Source organism: Pseudophryne corroboree, chromosome 6 (assembly GCF_028390025.1).
Source record: "Pseudophryne corroboree isolate aPseCor3 chromosome 6, aPseCor3.hap2, whole genome shotgun sequence".
Taxonomy (NCBI): domain Eukaryota; kingdom Metazoa; phylum Chordata; class Amphibia; order Anura; family Myobatrachidae; genus Pseudophryne; species Pseudophryne corroboree.
In genome coordinates, this window is record NC_086449.1 from 343282136 (window position 1) to 343301003 (window position 18868).

Consider the following 18868-nt stretch of genomic DNA (forward strand, 5'->3'; position numbering starts at 1 on the left):
AGACACGGAGTGGCAAGGAATGGCTGAGGCCCTGGCCTATGTTCAAGGCTAGTGGTTCAGCTTCACCTGAGGATGGAAGCACTCATCCTCCTGCTAGAAAACTTGAGAGTTAAGATGGCAAAAGCACAGCAAAGAACTGTGCGTTCTTCTAAATCACAAATCCCCAAGGAGAGTCCAATTGTGTCGGTTGCGATGCCTGACCTTCCCAACACTGGACGGGAAGAGGTTGCGCCTTCCGCCATTTGCACGCCCCCTGCAAGTGCTGGAAGGAGCACCCGCAGTCCAGTACCTGATAGTCAAATTGAAGATGTCACTGTTGAAGTACACCAGGATGAGGACATGGGTGTTGCTGGCGCTGGGGAGGAAATTGACAAGGAGGATTCTGATGGTTTGTTTAAGTCAGGCACCCGGGGAGACACCTGTTGTCCGTGGGACAAATATGGCCATTGACATGCCTGGTCAAAATACAAAAAAAATCACCTCTTCGGTGTGGAATTATTTCAACAGAAATGCGGACAACTGGTGTCAAGCCGTGTGTTGCCTTTGTCAAGCTGTAATAAGTAGGGGTAAGGATGTTAACCACCTAGGAACATCCTCCCTTGTACGTCACCTGGACCGCATTCATCAGAAGTCAGTGACAAGTTCAAAAACTTTGGATGACAGCGGAAGCAGTCCACTGACCACTAAATCCTTTCCTCTTGTAACCAAGCTCCTGCAAACCACACCACCAACTCTCTCAGTGTCAATTTCCTCCTTACACAGGAAAGCCAATAGTCCTGCAGGCCATGTCACTGTCAAGTCTGACGAGTCCTCTTCTGCCTGGGATTCCTCCGATGCATCCTTGAGTGCAACGCCTACTGCTGCTAGCGCTGCTGTTGTTGCTGCTGGGAGTCGATCGTCATCCCAGAGGGGAAGTCGGAAGACCACTTGTACTACTTCCAGTAAGCAATTGACTGTCCAACAGTCCTTTGCGAGGAAGATGAAATATCACAGCAGTCATCTTGCTGCGAAGCGGATAACTCAGGCCTTGGCAGCCTGGATGGTGAGAAACGTGTTTCCGGTATCCACTGTTAATTCACAGGTAACTAGAGACTTGATTGAGGTACTGTGTCCCCAGTACCAAATACCATCTAGGTTCCATTTCTCTAGGCAGGCGATACCGAAAATGTACACAGACGTCAGAAAAAGAGTCACCAGTGTCCTAAAAAATGCAGTTGTACCCAATGTCCACTTAACCACGGACATGTGGACAAGTGGAGCAGGGCAGACTCAGGACTATATGACTGTGACAGCCCACTGGGTAGATGTATTGCCTCCCGCAGCAAGAACAGCAGCGGCGGCACCAGTAGCAGCATCTCGCAAACGCCAACTCGTTCCTAGGCAGGCTACGCTTTGTATCACCGCTTTCCATAAGAGGCACACAGCTGACAACCTATTACGGAAACTGAGGAACATCATCGCAGAATGGCTTACCCCAATTGGACTCTCCTGGGGATTTGTGACATCGGACAACGCCACCAATATTGTGCGTGCATTACATCTGGGCAAATTCCAGCACGTCCCATGTTTTGCACATACATTGAATTTAGTGGTGCAGAATTATTTAAAAAACGACAGGGGCGTGCAAGAGATGCTGTCGGTGGCCCGAAGAATTGCGGGCCACTTTCGGCATTCAGCCACCGCGTGCCGAAGACTGGAGCACCAGCAAACAGTCCTGAACCTGCCCTGCCATCATCTGAAGCAAGAGGTGGCAACGAGGTGGAATTCAACCCTCTATATGCTTCAGAGGATGGAGGACCAGCAAAAGGCCATTCAAGCCTATACATCTGCCTACGATATAGGCAAAGGAGGGGGAATGCACCTGACTCAAGCGCAGTGGAGAATGATTTCAACGTTGTGCAAGGTTCTGCAACCCTTTTGAACTTGCCACACGTGAAGTCAGTTCAGACACTGCCAGCCTGAGTCAGGTCATTCCCCTCATCAGGCTTTTGCAGAAGAAGCTGGAGACAATGAAGGAGGAGCTAAAACAGAGCGATTCCGCTAGGCATGTGGGACTTGTGGATGGAGCCCCTAATTAGCTTAACCAGGATTCACGGGTGGTCAATCTGTTGAAATCAGAGCACTACATTTTAGCCACCGTGCTCGATCCTAGATTTAAAACCTACAGTACGTTGTATCTCTCTTTCCGGCAGACACAAGTCTGCAGAGGTTCAAAGACCTGCTGGTGAGAAAATTGTCAAGTCAAGTGGAACGTGACCAGTCAACAGCTCCTCCTTCACATTCTCCCGCAACTGGGGGTGCGAAGAAAAGGCTAAGAATTCCGAATCCACCCACTGGCGGTGATGCAGGGCAGTCTGGAGCGAGTGCTGACATCTGGTCCGGACTGAAGGACCTGCCGATTACTGACATGTCGTCTACTGTCACTGCATATGATTCTGTCACCATTGAAAGAATGGTGGAGGATTATATGAGTGACCGCATCCAAGTAGGCACGTCAGACAGTCCGTACGTATACTGGCAGGAAAAAGAGGCAATTTGGAGGCCCTTGCACAAACTGGCTTTATTTTACCTAAGTTGCCCCCCCTCCAGTGTGTACTCCGAAAGAGTGTTTAGTGCAGCCGCTCACCTTGTCAGCAATCAGCGTACGAGGTTACTTCCAGAAAATGTGGAGAAGATGATGTTCATCAAAATGTATTATAATCAATTCCTCCGTGGAGACATTCACCAGCAATTGCCTCCAGAAAGTACACAGGGACCTGAGATGGTGGATTCCAGTGGGGACGAATTAATAATCTGTGAGGAGGGGGATGTACACAGTGAAAGGGGTGAGGAATCGGACGATGAGGAGGAGGTGGACATCTTGCCTCTGTAGAGCCAGTTTGTGCAAGGAGAGACTGATTGCTTCTTTTTTGGTGGGGGCCCAAACCAACCAGTCATTTCAGTCACAGTCGTGTGGCAGACCCTGTCGCTGAAATGATGGGTTTGTTAAAGTGTGCATGTCCTGTTTATACAACATAAGGGTGGGTGGGAGGACCCAAGGACAATTCCATCTTGCACCTCTTTTTTCTTTCATTTTTCTTTGCATCATGTGCTGTTTGGGGACTATTTTATTGAAGTGCCATCCTGCCTGACACTGCAGTGCCACTCCTAGATGGGCCAGGTGTTTGTGTCGGCCACTTGGGTCGCTTAGCTTAGTCATCCAGCGACCTCGGTGCAAATTTTAGGACTAAAATAATATTGTGAGGTGTGAGGTGTTCAGAATAGACTGAAAATTAGTGGAAATTATGGTTATTGAGGTTAATAATACTATGGGATCAAAATTACCCCCAAAATCTATGATTTAAGCTGTTTTTGAGGGTTTTTTTTTAATAAAAAAACACCCGAATCCGCCAAAAAATTTTCAGGGAGGTTTTGCCAAACGCGTCCGAATCCAAAACACAGCCTCGGAACCGAATCCAAAACCCGAAAAATTTCCGGTGCACATCACTAATATATATATATATATATATATATATATATATATATATGGGTGTAGTATGGCTGACCGGCGGTCTCCTGACCGCCGGTCAGCTTACCGACGCCGGGATCCCGGCGGGGAGGGGCGAGTGCAGCAAGCCCCTTGCGGACTCGCTGCACTCGCCACGCTGCGGGCTCGGTGGCGAGGTTCTATTCCCACTCTATGGGTGTCGTGGAAATAGTCCCTGTTGGTCGGCATGCCGACCATCGGGATACTGAGCCGGCGGGATGGTGGAGGAGGTCATGTGACTTTCGGTCAGCAGACCGCCGGTCACATGAATACCACCCATATATATATATATATATATATATATATATATATGCACTCCCGGTGTCTGAGAAACTTAAATGGAGACATACATGTTGAATGGCAATCAACATGCATGTATCCATTTAAGTTTCTCAGACGCCAGGGGTGCCACACCTGCCTATCTACATACATCCTTTGGTGTGTGGGCACCCGGCACAGCATATATATCACAGGGAGAGCCGTACCTGCGTTATATATATATATATATATTGTATTTGTAGACCGGCACTCATCCCAGCATGATTAACGTAACCCGATGCCTTCTGGTGATAATCTGTACAGCTCCCAATAAGAAACAGCGGCACTCGAGGATTTGTGCAATCACAAACGTGTATTCAAGGTACACATAAAGCCAACGTTTCGGGGCCTACATGCCCCTTTGTCAAGGTGTGTAACAGTATATAACAAAAACAGGATTTTGATCACCTACCGGTAAATCCTTTTCTCCTAGTCCGTAGAGGATGCTGGGGACGACATCAAGACCATGGGGTATAGACGGGATCCGCAGGAGACATGGGCACTCTAAAGACTTTTCATTGGGTGTGAACTGGCTCCTCCCTCTATGCCCCTCCTCCAGACCTCAGTTTTAGAAATGTGCCCAGGTCGACTGGATGCACTCTGAGGAGCTCTACTGAGTTTCTCTGAAAAGACTTATGTTAGGTTTTTTATTTTCAGGGAGATCTGCTGGCATCAGACTCCCTGCTTCGTGGGACTGAGGGGGCAGAAGCAGAACCAACTTCCTCAGAGTTTCATGGCTCTGCTTCTGGCTGACAGGACACCATTAGCTCCTGAAGGGAACTGAATGTTAGCCGTGTCTAGATGCTCACTCCCACAGCACGCCGTCACCCCTCTCACAGAGCCAGAAGTCAGAAGACAGGTGAGTATGAGAAGAATGATCTTCAATCAAGTAAGTGACGGCTGAGGTGCGGTGCGGCTGGCGGGAGCGCAGCACGCCATTACTGCCCACACACACAGGCACTGCAGGGTGCAGGGGGGCGCCCTGGGCAGCAAGAAAAATACCTCAAACTGGCTAAAAGGGGGCATAGCCCTACCCCGCCAGTATAAATAATAAGTCAATATACTGAGTGTAAGGATGTGCCATTGTGGGGGCGGAGCTTCTTCCTCAGGCAGCCAGCACACTACTCAGCGCCATTATCTCTCTCCCCTCAGGCTGCAGATAACACTCTGGTCCTCTCCTCCACTTCTGACGAGTACAGCGTGCTATAAAGGGGGGGCACAAAGTGATTGTGGTGCATTTGATAGTGTATATTACTATTTAAAAGCGCTTTTGGGCTGTGGACATACTGTGTTCACAGGCAATACTGGCGCTGGGTTTGTGAACTGGATGCTCCTATCCTGTGTCCCTCTGACAGATTTTACTGTGGGTCTGTCCCCAAAATAAGTCCCAGTGTGTCTGTGAGAGTGGTGTACACGTGTGAGGCATATTTAACTGTTTAAAGGCATGTATTTATCTGGTGGTAGATATATACATGCCTTTAAACAGTTATATGACAGCGTGTGACACCTTGTTATCCCATGGACCTGAGCTCAGTCCTGCCCCCGCAGCCGTAATTATGTAAATGGTTTTGACTTGGTTATCAGATGTCTATACGTATTAACATTCTTTAAGGTGGAAGGGTTCCTGTACATGAATATTGCACACATCTAGAGGTATTTTCACTGCACGCTTTTTATTTTGATCTCACAGCGCTAATTCCAGAACGGAGCGGCGCCCAGGTTGCCAAGGCAACCAACAGGCGCTGCCACAGTGAGGTCATCAGCACACCGGTGGGGTACACAGGTGAAAGTTAGATTAAGCCTTATGGTTAAGTGCTTGAATAACAAGTTCAAACGCATAGGCCTGAACGCAAGTTCAAATAGGTATGTGACCTTATGATTCAGGGATTTGGATAACAAGTTCAAATACACAGGTCTACCACAATTTCATATGCGTGTGTAACCTTACCAGTAGCTACAATAGCTTCAAGTCACAACCAGTGTAATCCGGTGTGTGGTTTTTTCAAGTATCCAGAATACGTAATTGCCATTTCATTGATGCACTAACAGTATTTATCAAGCACTAGAGACATACCCCTGATGAAGTCTTAGAGTAAGACGAAACGCGTCGGGTTATTTGTTCATAAACATCAAATCTCCGAATTGTCAAAGGAGAAGGAGGAATCTATCAAAGTTATTTCAACTGGTCCTCTGTACTATATGGTGTTATCTGCAAGAAGAGATACTATACCGTTCTGTATCATTGCTTTTATGTTGTAATAAATTTTACATGGAACATGTTAAATGTGGTTTTATGCTCACGAATTAGGAGTAAATATCTTAGGGAGACTGCTGTTTTTCCCCATTGAATATTGGGTGGAAAAACAACCCAAGTGCGCCCATTCCTCTACTGGCACATATATATATATATATAATATTTAGAACCCATTATAATACATTTTTAATTACGTTGGTGGCACAGTGGAAATATAATTGGTGTGGTAGTGGGTACATTGGTGGGGCAGTGGCTACAACGGTGGGGCAGTGGATGGAGACGCTGAGCGGTCAGCGGCTCCCGTCAGCGGCACAGCTACAATGAAGCCACTGGAGGGGAGACGCGCTGAGCGGTCAGCGGCTCCCGTCAGCGGCCTCAGATATGAAGCCGCTGGCGGGGAGGGGAGCCACTGGAGGGGGGTGAATAATGTCACATTGTGGACATCACTCACCGCGGCTCCGTACACACATGCCGTGATGAGCGATGTCACGAGGTGACATTGCTCACATTGAGCTGTCTGCACCGCCGACAGCCAACCTGCAATCAACGAGCGTGGGTGCGCGCATCGCTAAATGCAGGACCATAAACACTAGACCAGTGATCGCCAACCCGTCGCTCGCGAGCTACCGGTAGCTCGCCGAAGTATTTTCAGTAGCTCGCAAGCGGACGGGCTTGGCAAATCACTGGCACTCCTCCTCCTCCTCTCATTTTCACTATGGTGCCGCCGTCAGCCAATCAGAGCTCGTGGACCGGCAGCGGTGGCACCCAATTGGCTGCCGGACCGCGAGCTTTGATTGGCTCACTTATCGGCACCATATTTCAAATGCCCGCCGCCGGAGACTCTGCCACCCCGCCTCTCCCTGTAGTCCGGACTGCACAGGAGAAGCACGCGCTGCACTGTCCTCCCCTTCCGTCCCTACATAAGGAGCAGCACCGGTGCCAGCAGTGGTGAGCATTGCAGGGGGCACTGTATCTGGCACTGTGGGGGGCATTGTATCTGGCACTGTGGGGGGCATTATTTGTGTATCTGGCACTGCTGGGTGGCAGCATTTGTGTATCTGGCATTGGAAGGGGCATTATTTGTGTATCTGGCACTGCTGAGGGGCATTATTTGTGTGTCTGGCACTGCTGGGGGCATTACTTGTGTATCTGGCACTGCTGAAGGGCATTATTTGTGTGTCTGGCACTGCTGAGGAGCATTATTTGTGTGTCCGGCACTGCTGGGGGGCATTATTTGTGTATCTGGCACTGCTGAAGGGCATTATTTGTGTGTCTGGCACTGCTGAAGGGCATTATTTGTGTCTAGCACTGCTGAAGGGCATTATTTGTGTGTGGCACTGCTGGGGGGGCATTATTTGTGTATCTGGCACTGCTGGGGGGCATTATTTGTGTGTCGGCACTGCTGATGGGCATTATTTCTGTATCTGGCACTGCTGATGGGCATTATTTCTGTATCTGGCACTGCTGAAGGGCATTATTTGTCTATCTGGCACTGCTGAAGGGCATTATTTGTGTAACTGGCACTGCTGAGGGGCATTATTGGTGTATCTGGCACTGCTGAGGGGCATTATTGGTGTATCTGGCACTGCTGAGAGGCATTATTGGTGTATCTGGCACTGCTGGGGGGCATTATTGGTGTTATTGGTGCATCTGGCACTGGTAGGGGCATTATTTGTGTATCTGGCACTGGTAGGGGCATTATTTGTGTATCTGGCACTGGTAGGGGCATTATTTGTGTGTCTGGCACTGCTGAGGGGCATTATTGGTGTATCTGGCACTGCTGAGGGGCATTATTGGTGTATCTGGCACTGCTGAGGGGCATTATTGGTGTATCTGGCACTACGTGGGGGGGGGGCGGCAATACTTGTAGTTGTGAGGCCACACCCACTTTCGCAGGACGCACGTGCATTGGGGGTAGCTCTTTCTGAGGTTTTACTTTCCGAAAGTAGCTCACACCCCAATTAAGGTTGGAGACCAATGCACTAGACGATGTGATATATCGTTCACAATCGTCTGTATTGGCCATATTGGTCAAAAAAAATCGTCTAGTGTGTATGACCCTTTTGAAAGACGAAAGATATCTTTGGAATTGGCACCTTATTTACATTTTTTAATATTCACACCTTGATAAAGGGGCTACGGGCACCGAAACGTTGGTTTTCATGTGACTTCTTTTTTAAATACACTGCAGCACTTGTTTAAATCCTGGAGTGCTGCTGCCTTTTTTATTTATGTGTGCATGATCCACTGCAGGGGGGAGGGCACCCGGGTATTACACTACTAATGGAGAGAGTGACGGGCACCACACATCCAATATATATATATATATATATATATATATATATATACACACATACATACATAAAAGCTAAATGGGGTTACCCAATAGCGCTACGAAAGACAGAAGCAGCATCTCTAGAAGAACCTCCTGTTAGTGAGGTTCAAAGATAACAACAAATAAAAAAACAGATCTGAGGGCGCTAGGTGTATGGCACGGTTTCAGTAATTGAATATTAAAAACAATTCTTAATTACAAGAATCATTTGAAACTGAATGTTAAAAGTGATTGCAAAAGACATTTCCATGTGAAAACACACAAACTGTATATGCTTTTATTCTGTACTTTCATGAATACATTTTTTATGATTCTTGTAAGAATTGTTAATACTCAATTACTGAAACAGTACCATACCCCTAGCGCCCTCAGATCTGTTTATATATATCTCTATATATATATATCTATCTCAACATGAGATATAAGGTGCAGCACTCCAATAAACACAACGTTACCAAAACAGCAGTTTGTGCAACGTTTCAATGCCTTTTAATTTCACGATGAAAATGCAGTGAATTTAAAACTCATTGAAACGTTGCACGAACTGCTGCCTTGTTAAAGTTGTGATTATTGGAGTGCCGCACCTCATACCGACTAAATAAATATAAATATATATAAATATATATATATAGCATCTGTGGACACTGTGAATTTAGCACTGCTAACACAAGGGACTATGCTTACGTTTTCTGAGACAGAAGCAGAATCTATTTTGTTTGATCAGGCGTTGAATGATGAGGTTGTTGCACAATCTACAGAATCCTTATATAGAGATTGGCTCAGATTGAAGCAGAAAGAGGTTGATTACTTGTACCATACAATTACATTGAGTGACTATTACAAGGAGAAATGGATCCCCCATGGGCGGCTCTCAGCGAGGCGGCTGCTGCTGCACAGGATGTATCACACAGGGTGGCAGGGGCGAAGGAAGCCGGTTGGTGTGACGTATATGATCGGGCTTATTTAAGAATGTCTTTTTCTAAAATCAATAACGGCCATGACACAGCAGCTGCAAGGACTCCGGGCCAAATCCGACAGTCGGATTTGACCACTCTTTGAATAGGGGTTGTCGGAATGGATCAGACTCTTCTTGAACACACCCCTAAATCTGATACCGCATTTACATCTACGGAGGTTATACCACCACAGTTGGTTAAATTACAGAAATGCAGCCGCTTTGATCACATTTCTTATAGTGCATCTATTAAAACCTTTGGTAGAATGTTAAGTGAGTCGGTGTCGATTCAAGTGCTCTCCAGTTCAGCTGATAAATTTCGCAATAATTTGAGTAGGGAGGAATTCCATGATCTGAAAGATTTATGTAACTATATGGATCTCACGATACGCCACGCAGATAAGGGCAGGGGTATCGTGATACAAAACTTGTGCGATTATAGACCTGAACTGGAGCGGCAATTGAGTGACACCACTATATGTGTCGACATACCTAGATGCTATTCTACAGCCTTGCATTTTTATTAATGAGAGGTATTTGTTAGATACCACTGCATTCCTTAATAAGTTGCAGGCTTTAGGTGAGATTCCTGTAGACTGTGTATTGTGCAGTGTTGACATTTCCAGCTTGTACACTGTAATGCCTAATGTACAGTAGGTGGATTGGCTGCAGAGCGTAGATTGATCACTGGTAATCCCCTACACATGGGTCCTGATGTGGACTTTTTTCTAGACCTTATGGAGATGGTACTAGCATACAATTACTTTTTCGTTTGATGATAAATTCTTTTTTCTGACGTCTGGGTGTGCGATGGGGTCTGCTGTGGCTCCATCGTACGCCTATACCTACTGTACATGTTTTCAGCTGAACAAGAAATATTTTTCGACAATCCGAATTTTGCGGATTTGATTTTATTTTTTGTTAGGTACTGTTTATTGACGATCTGTTTATTGTCTGGACCAAAACTCAGGAGTCATTTATAGAGGGTAATGAGACACAATTCTGCTGAACACCCTATTAAATTCACGTATAAGATCAGTACTGAATGCGTGAATTAATCAGATGTCCTGGTGAGACTGGTTGATGGACATTTGGTTACTGAGTTGTACCAGAAACCTACGGATAGGAATATATTACTCCACTCAGATAGTTTCCATCCTAAACCACTGAAATTTGATTGCCGTACTCGCAGTTTTTGCGAGCAGTACGGATATGCAGCGACATCAACACAGCTAGTGAGCATATTGATGTCATGATTAACAAATTTGTACAGAGAGGATATGGTCTCAAATCCATTCTGCAGCCGAAGGAGAAGGATTTGGGATGCAATAGGCATACACTGTTGGCAGGCAAGGCCCCTGAGATCAAGAGCAAACGATTGCCATGGATAAACCATTTTAACACACATAGTGGAGTCATTTCGAAACTGCTAAAAAGCTGTGGCCCATTGTAGGCACTAATGTTAACTTGAAATTGGAGGATACATCTATCATGCCAGCCTATACTAGAGGTAAGAACATCAAAGATTGGGTCATGAAGACTGACATCACGGGTTGGGACAGCATGCAGAGTGAGCAGAATACTTTCTTAACAATCCAAAAGGGTTGCACCACATGTAGAGCACTCACTGCGGGCAAATGTTTCTGCAACCCCTATAGTGGTAAGAAATATTTTATACAACACAGAGTGACATGCACTACGAAATGTATAATTTATCTGATTACATGCTCTAGTAGCTACAACTATGGGGGATAATTCAGAGTCGATCGCAGCAGCAAATTTGTTAGCAGTTGGTCAAAACCATGTGCAGTGCAGGTGTGGCAGATATAACGTGCAGACAGAGTTAGATTTGGGTGGGTTATATTGTTTCTGTGCATGGTAAATACAGGCTGCTTTATTTTTACACTGCAATTTGGATTTCAGTTTGAACACACCCCACCCAAATCTAACTCTCTCTGCACATGTTATGGTAGTTAGGAAGCGGATTGGCTGGTCATTTATAACTCTTTATCCGTCTCCACTTCATCTCTTGTTAAGGCTTAATACATTTGGGCCTAAACATGGTCTTGCCCATAACAAACAGACAATGCCCAGCCAGTAAAGCATGACCAACAAGATTTTGTACAAATACACCAGTGCTCACCAAGTACGCCAGTTTACCAGCGGGACACTTCACACAGCCATAACTTCCCACTGTATCAAGAGAAAATCCAGATGACCAGGAACTTGTGGAAATACATAGCTGGATCTGTGTTGAAGAGGAGAAAGGCAGGATTCAATTATTTGAATACACAGTAACTGTAAAGCCCTTAGATTTAAAAAAACAAAGCTGTTAGGTTTCCAAAGAAGATACTTATAACTGAAAAAATAAATACCAGTGAAGGTTAAGATCTTGCTTGCATGAATTTTTAATCCTTATGAAAGCAGAAATAAAGGGATAATGTATTGCTAGATTGTTGCTAGTTTAACACTCCCTAAAGTGGAGATTTGTGCACCTTATTCTTGCTGAAGATGTTCTTTTTCTTGAAGGAGAAAAGTATGACATCTCTGTAATCTGACGGATGCTTCACATGAATGTCTTCAGCACGGTACTGCAGGATGCGTGATGTTTTATTGATAATCCAGTAGGGGCTAAAGACAGAGAGCACCATGCGATTCCCAACACGTTCCACATGCACAGAGAGATCCACAGTCATAGTTTCAGACGTATCAGCAGTGAAACAAAGAGGGAAAAATTCAGGGAGACCCTCATGGACCCTGAAAAAGCCATTCCAGTTTCTGCCCTGGTATTTGATCAGGACAAGCTCCATGATCTCGCCACTGATTCGTGAATGCAAAACATCACTAGAGCTTCCTTCTGGCAACATGTGAGCTTCAGCAGTCCCCTGAAATAAAGAATAAAAAATATCAGGTGATTAAAATGAATGGTGTTTTTTTTTTTTTTTTCAGGATTAAAAGTGCAACCGTGCCCCAGAAATAGGATTTTTGTACTTACTGTTAAATCCATTTCTCTGATTACTTCTGGGGGACACTGGACCATGGATTTCTTGAGGGGACTGTAGGGGCTAGCACTTATTAAACTTATATACCTTTAAAGAGAATAGCTTCTCCCCTCTGCAACCCCCATGTCTTCTGTACAACGTCAAAAGTAGCCATAAACAAAGGGCGAACAACAGAGCATAAGTTACAAACCAGCAAGAAACAACCAACAAAAACTGATCATAAGGGTGGGAACACAGTGTCCCCAAGATAGAATCCCATTTTCTCTTTCATCCACTCTGGGGAACCAAAAACTTTGGTCTGAAACTAGTATCTTTTTATGTGAAAATCGGAAACTGGTAATATTTGGTGAAGGTGTGGACAAAAGACCAGGTGGCTAAACAACACAACTGTTCTACAGAAGCCCACCACCTGGTACAGTGCGCTGACTCCAAGCCTGGAAGAAAACAGTGGTTCCACCTTGCAATAGTCTGCATTTCAGATGGCCAAACATGCTTAATAACTTTCCCAAGAAAGAATCAGCGTGTCTAAGCTAGGAGAATTTATCCTGGTTCAGTATGATTTACCGAAGGACATAATACCGATGGTCATAATCCTGACAGCCAATGACAGACAGTCAAAATACAAACACAGTCAAAATACAGACATTCATTACGATGACATGTTCAAAATGCCGACTTAATTAGAATACTGAAATTTGAAATTCTGACATTTTAAAATACCGACATGAGGAGTTTTTCTGTTTTTTGTGTGTGTCAGTGTGGACATAGGTCGACATGGGCACCGTGTAAATGTACTGCGTCCCCTCACATGGCTCGCTGCGCTCACCATGATTCGGGCACGGTGCCTCACTGCGCTCGGTACACTATTATATTCGCCATCCAGGTCTACTGGGATGGTAAAGTATGAACAAGTCTGTTTTTGGCCAAAAAGTCATTAAAAACATATACCACTAAAGCTATAGACCTGATACATCTAGCTTGTTGGCTCTGCCCCAGTCGTCCTGCTTTCCACTGACGCTGACAAGGTGTTTGATAAGATCAACTGGGTATTTATGGAAGGAGTTTTGAAACACCTGGGTCTTGGTCCTGTTGGCCTCCACAGCATACTGGCACTTTACCGTTCTCCCACGGCACAGATTAGTATTAATGGAGCCCTTTTGGAACCGGTCTTAATACATAATGGTACTAGGCAGGGGTATCCCCTTCTCGACTTATATTTTTATATTATATATGGAGGCCCTTGCTAGTACTGTAAGACTCAACACAAACATTACTGGCCTCAAAGTGGGTGATGCTGATTATGAATTAGTCTTGTTCGCGGACGATTTACTGGATGTCCTGTCTAACCTGGCTATTTCAATCCCAACCTGATGGGTGAATTCCAAAAGTTTGGCTTCCTCTCTAACATTAAGATCAACTTTTCCAAGTCTATAGTAGTGAATGTGTCAGCTTCACCCCAACTCCATAGATGGACTTAAACAGTCCATTTCCTTTTCTTGGCATCGCACTAGTCTCAAATATTTTGGAAATTACCCTGCATACTGATCTCTTACGTCTCTTTAGCGAAAGTTACTTCTTACACTTTGCTCTGGACACAGAGACTGGGGTATCCACGACTCTTGTGGCCCGGTAGACTTATGGTGTGTACACATGGGGAGATATTTTCTTACGATTTTGACTGTATAGTCAAAATCGTAAATAAGTTGACTATATAGTCAAAATTGTAAGAAAAGTTAGTCCCACGGCATCGCAAGCATAGATAGACTGTGCAGGCAAGTCAATTTTGACTCTCTATAGAAGAGATAGTAAAAACTGACACTTAGCCAAAATCGCACATGGGTGCTCATTCCGAGTTGATCGCAGCCAGCAACAAGCCTATACACACACACACACACACACACACACACACACACACACACATATATAGTGGTCAAGCCAATAGCGGAGTCCAAAACGGACAATGCTCCCCCCTCCATACAAACACACAGTAAATCTGAGGAGCACAGGGTGACACTCCCAGGTGAAGATGTGGAGGTATGAGTCATTGATGTTTATGAAGACCAAAAATGTATTGTCGTCCATGATGTAGAGCACAGACCCTTTAGGATCCCCCATCTGTTACCAACCCACCATCAGACTGGTGTTGAGTGCCTTAAGGTTGAGAATGGGTCAAAATCACCCGTCTGGCTTCTGGACAAGAAACACATTCAAGTAAAACCCCTTGGTCCACTGGAACCAGAACAATCACGCCACCTAACAGAAGAGAAGCAAATGCCTGATACAAAGCTGCCCATCTTACATCGTCCCTTGGACAAGCGGTGTAGAAAAATCTCCTGGGTGGGAGACCTTTGAGGTCCATGAGATAGCCCCGTTGTAGGACCCCACAATACCCAGTAATCTGTGAAGAACTTCCCAACTGTCACTGAAGTGGAGCTAGCAACCTCCCACTTCATTCCCAGACTGGCCCGTAAACCAACCCGTCAGGCGCTATGCTTCTCAGGTTCTTTGGGTCCTAAGTGCCTACTTTACCAGGTGGATCTACATCACTGCGCTGTGCACTGGCCAGAAAATTGCCTACCTTATGGAGGCTGCCCTCTGGCCACAACCCAGCCCTGAAAGGAAAGAACATAAAAAATAATTCAGAGTTGATCGCAGCAGCAAATTTGTTAGCAGTTGGACAAAACTATGTGCACTGCAGGGGTAAGGGGGGGGGGGGGGGGGGGCAGGTATAACATATGCAGAGAAAGTTAGATTTGGGTGGGGTGTGTTCAATCTGAAATCTAAATTTCAGTGTAAAAATAAAGCAGCCAGTATTTATCCTGCACAGAAACAAAATAACCCACCCAAATCTAACTCTCTCTGCACATGTTATATCTGCCACACCTGCAGTGCACATAGTTTTGCCCAACTGCTAACAAATTTGCTGCTACAATTAACTCTGAATTACCCCCATAGTCCCCTTAGGCTTTGGTGCAGATGTCACGAGGGAGAAGCTCTTATCACTTGTGGCCAAAACTATCACTTTCCCCAACTCCAGCCCAAAAAGAACGCTGTCGCTTTAAGGAAATGCTGGAACTCAGCGCCCACAACTCTGGAACACAAGCACAGAGCCTGTTTGGCAGAGGTAGCTATTGCTGGAACCCTGGAAGCTGCCTGTGCCAAATGCTGCACTGTCGCACAAACATATTCTGCAGCTCTTTCGATTTGTTCTACTAAATCCATCAAATCCTGCATAGCAGTATCTGTTTTAAGTTTGCCGAGTAGTTGGTTTGACCAGTGCTCCGTGGCTCTAGCCACCTATGCTACCATGGGCCAAATGGAAAACCCTGTGCCCATAAATATAGACTGGAAGCACCCTCAACGCACCTATCCAATTTTGAAGTGTCCTTTACAAATCCCGAAGCCAAGCACTCCATTGACTGAACCCAATTAGGCTCCCCAACAGGGGCAGGAAAAGATCCCTGGCACTCCTGGAATGTCTTGCACATGCAAGGCAGATGAAGTAGGCATTCCAGCATGTTTCTCTCTCTGGTGTGCCATCAACTAAACCAGCTCATCCGCAGACCTGCCCAAACTGGCTCCGCCATGACAGATAAGGCGCTCCCTGGAAAAGGGATATTACTGGGCAGTCTGTGCATAGGGCCACTGAGTTCAAACAGCCACAAGGCAATTTAACCTTAAATTGACAAGTAAAAAACAGGACCACTACTCTCCCTATAGACCTAAAGGACACTGACTTGTCTGCCATAAGGAAGACTGTAAAGAACAAGGAAGGCAAAGTGCAGATTACACAGGTTACATAAAGGAATCTAGCCAACAGAAATACACAGCTGGAATCAGATTACAATAGTGTAGTAAAACATGCAGGTATCTATCATAATAGTCATGCAACACATCTGGAATGAAGATTTCGCTGTTAAATCCACAAAAAAATAATGAAAAAATAGGAATTTAATACCTACCCCTAATTCCTATTCTCGTAGCCCGTAGTGGATACTGGGGAATGAACTGGGGGCGGGCGGGGGGGGGGGGGGGGGGAATAGATCGTGCACTTTAAGAACTAAATGTGTGTGCTGGCACCTTCCCTCTATGCTCCTCCTAGCGGTCTCAGTCTAGGTAACTGTGCCCGTGGAGACAGACATACTGTCAGGGAAGGATAAACACATAATATAGCGGTGGGGGTAACGAACCAACACACATCAGTAATGGATAGCAGAGCTAACCAGAACAGAGGATAGCAACGCTAACAACGAGGATAGCCGGTAGGTATTAAATTTCTATTTTCTCTAACGTCCTAGTGGATACTGGAGAATGCACTTCAGTACCGTGGGGAAGTATCAAAGCTCCCAGAAGGGGAGGAAGAGTGCTGAGATCCCTGCAAAACCGCCTGACCAAACTGAAGGTCATCTGAGGCCAAGGTGTTGAACTTCACAAACGTGTTCGCACCAGACCAAGTAGTTGCACGGCACAACTGTAAGGCCGAAACACCCCGGGCAGCTGCCCAGGAAGAACCCACTGACCTAGTGGAGTGGGCCTGGACAGAACTTGGCAGCGGCAAAGCTGCCGAAGAATAGGCTTGTTGAATGGTTAACTTGAGACAACAAGCAATTGATTGGTTATAAGCAGGATGACCAATTTTGGTAGCACCATAAAGGACAAAAAGCAAGTCAGATTTCCTATGATGAGCTGTCCTCTTTACATAAATTTTCAAAGCCCTCACCACGTCCAAGGACTTAGGAGCAATGGACATGTCAGCCAGTACTGGAATAAATAGGTTGATTTACATGAAATAGGTTGATTTACAATAGGATGATTTACATGAAAAGCCGACACCACTTTTGGCAAAAACTGCGGGCAAATCCTGAGCTCAGCCCTATCCTCGTGAAATATCAAATACGGGCTCTTACAGGATAAAGGCCGCAATTCTGACACGCGTCTTGCAAAAGCTAATGCCAGCAACATGACAGTCTTCCAAGTGAGATATTTCAATTCCACCCTATGCAAGGGTTCAAACCAGTCCAACTGGAGAAAGGTCAAGACCACATCAAGATCCCACGGAGCCGTAGTAGGGACGAAGGGTGGATAAATGTGAAGAACCCCCTTCAGGAATGTCTGTACTTCCGGGATAGCCGCAAGCTGTTTTTGGAAGAAGATGGAGAGAGACAAAATCTGGTCCTTGATAGAGCCCAATCGTATAGGCCTATGTCCACGCCTGCTTGCAGGAAGAGTAGGAAACGACCCAGACGAAACCCCACAGGATAATATTATCTACACTCACACCAAGAAACATATCTTTTCCATATACGGTGTGTCAAAGTCAGAAAAATGTCTCAATGCACGTTGCCATATTTGCACCGCACACTGGTCCGCGCTGCGCGTGCGTACGCTCTCCCGTGGAAGCGCATACCCGCAATAGCGTGCACTCGCAGGCGCGGTATGCGTATTTACGGTAGAGTTTATGTGGTCGTAGCGTGCGACTCATTCGTTACATATTTTCACAATTAATGTAGTTTATAGATCATGGTCCCTTTGATAGATTCTGAAAGTTTGGTTAAAATACAATGTCCCAGAGCTGAGGAATCCCTCTTTACATCGTACGAAGGGTCTAACAGGAATCATACAGCAGTGTTTGGTACCCATCGGAAGAGTATTTAATTAGCAATATTCCGGTGTTGGTTTGGAGTGTATTAATCGCTCGTGCGAATAGTTATGGACATAAGAAGTTTATGTCCATTTCTATTATTTACTCATACTCAGGTATGCGGCGGGAAACCCAGTTTCCCACCCACCTGAGCTGTTGGAAATCGTCACAGCCCACCTGTATGAATCACCCTATGACCTTTTGTTATGATGCAGGGCCGAATTCCTTCGGCCAATGGACAATGGGATTGTAGGACCATGAGATTGCATTGTGTGTGGGGCATAAATAGGCAGGCCGACCACATCCAGCTCTCACTCTCTCTCATCAACGGTTATCTGCTGATAGCCGGGAGCTGGATATCGAGGCGCAGGCGATCATACCCTTTGTGCGTAAGTTTCTCTCCGTAATCATTGTCTTTCTGTGAGCCAATCTCTCTCTCTCTCTATCTCTCTCTCTCCTCTTTTCTCTTATATCTCCCCTAGACTAGGCTAGTATTGTATTGTATTAGATAGTATTGTATTGTATTGCATTTAGGTCAGTGTAGTATTGTCTTCTTGTATTTATTGTTTAGTTCTGTGGTTAGGAAGTCTCTGTTATATTGTAGTGTATCATTTGTACTGTTATCCCCTTTTTCAAGTATATTAGATATAATACAGTTAATAGGCTTTGGAACCTAAACCAGTATCTGTGCATTTTCTATAGTGTTAAGTGTTCACTTGAGCGTCGGTGACGCTCAAGCAGCTTTGTAGTTAGTCAGGTTACACAAGGTTGCATTTACACCCTGTACTCACATTAAGGTATTCAGTGTATTTCATTGGTATAAGGTTTTAACATAAA

At 45.4% G+C, this 18868-nt stretch overlaps 1 protein-coding gene across 3 annotated transcripts in view; it reads right to left on the reverse strand.

The window, feature by feature from the left end:
- The window catches only part of VPS13C (vacuolar protein sorting 13 homolog C), a 950377-nt gene that overhangs the window by 231801 nt on the left and 699708 nt on the right, over nt 1–18868 (reverse strand). For all 3 annotated transcript variants that reach the window (XM_063926503.1, XM_063926502.1, XM_063926504.1), the window contains 2 exons: nt 11884–12273; nt 11532–11636 (listed from right to left, as the gene is read on the reverse strand). In XM_063926503.1, the coding sequence (XP_063782573.1) occupies nt 11532–11636; nt 11884–12273 (495 nt within the window). The remainder of the gene's footprint in view (nt 1–11531; nt 11637–11883; nt 12274–18868) is intronic.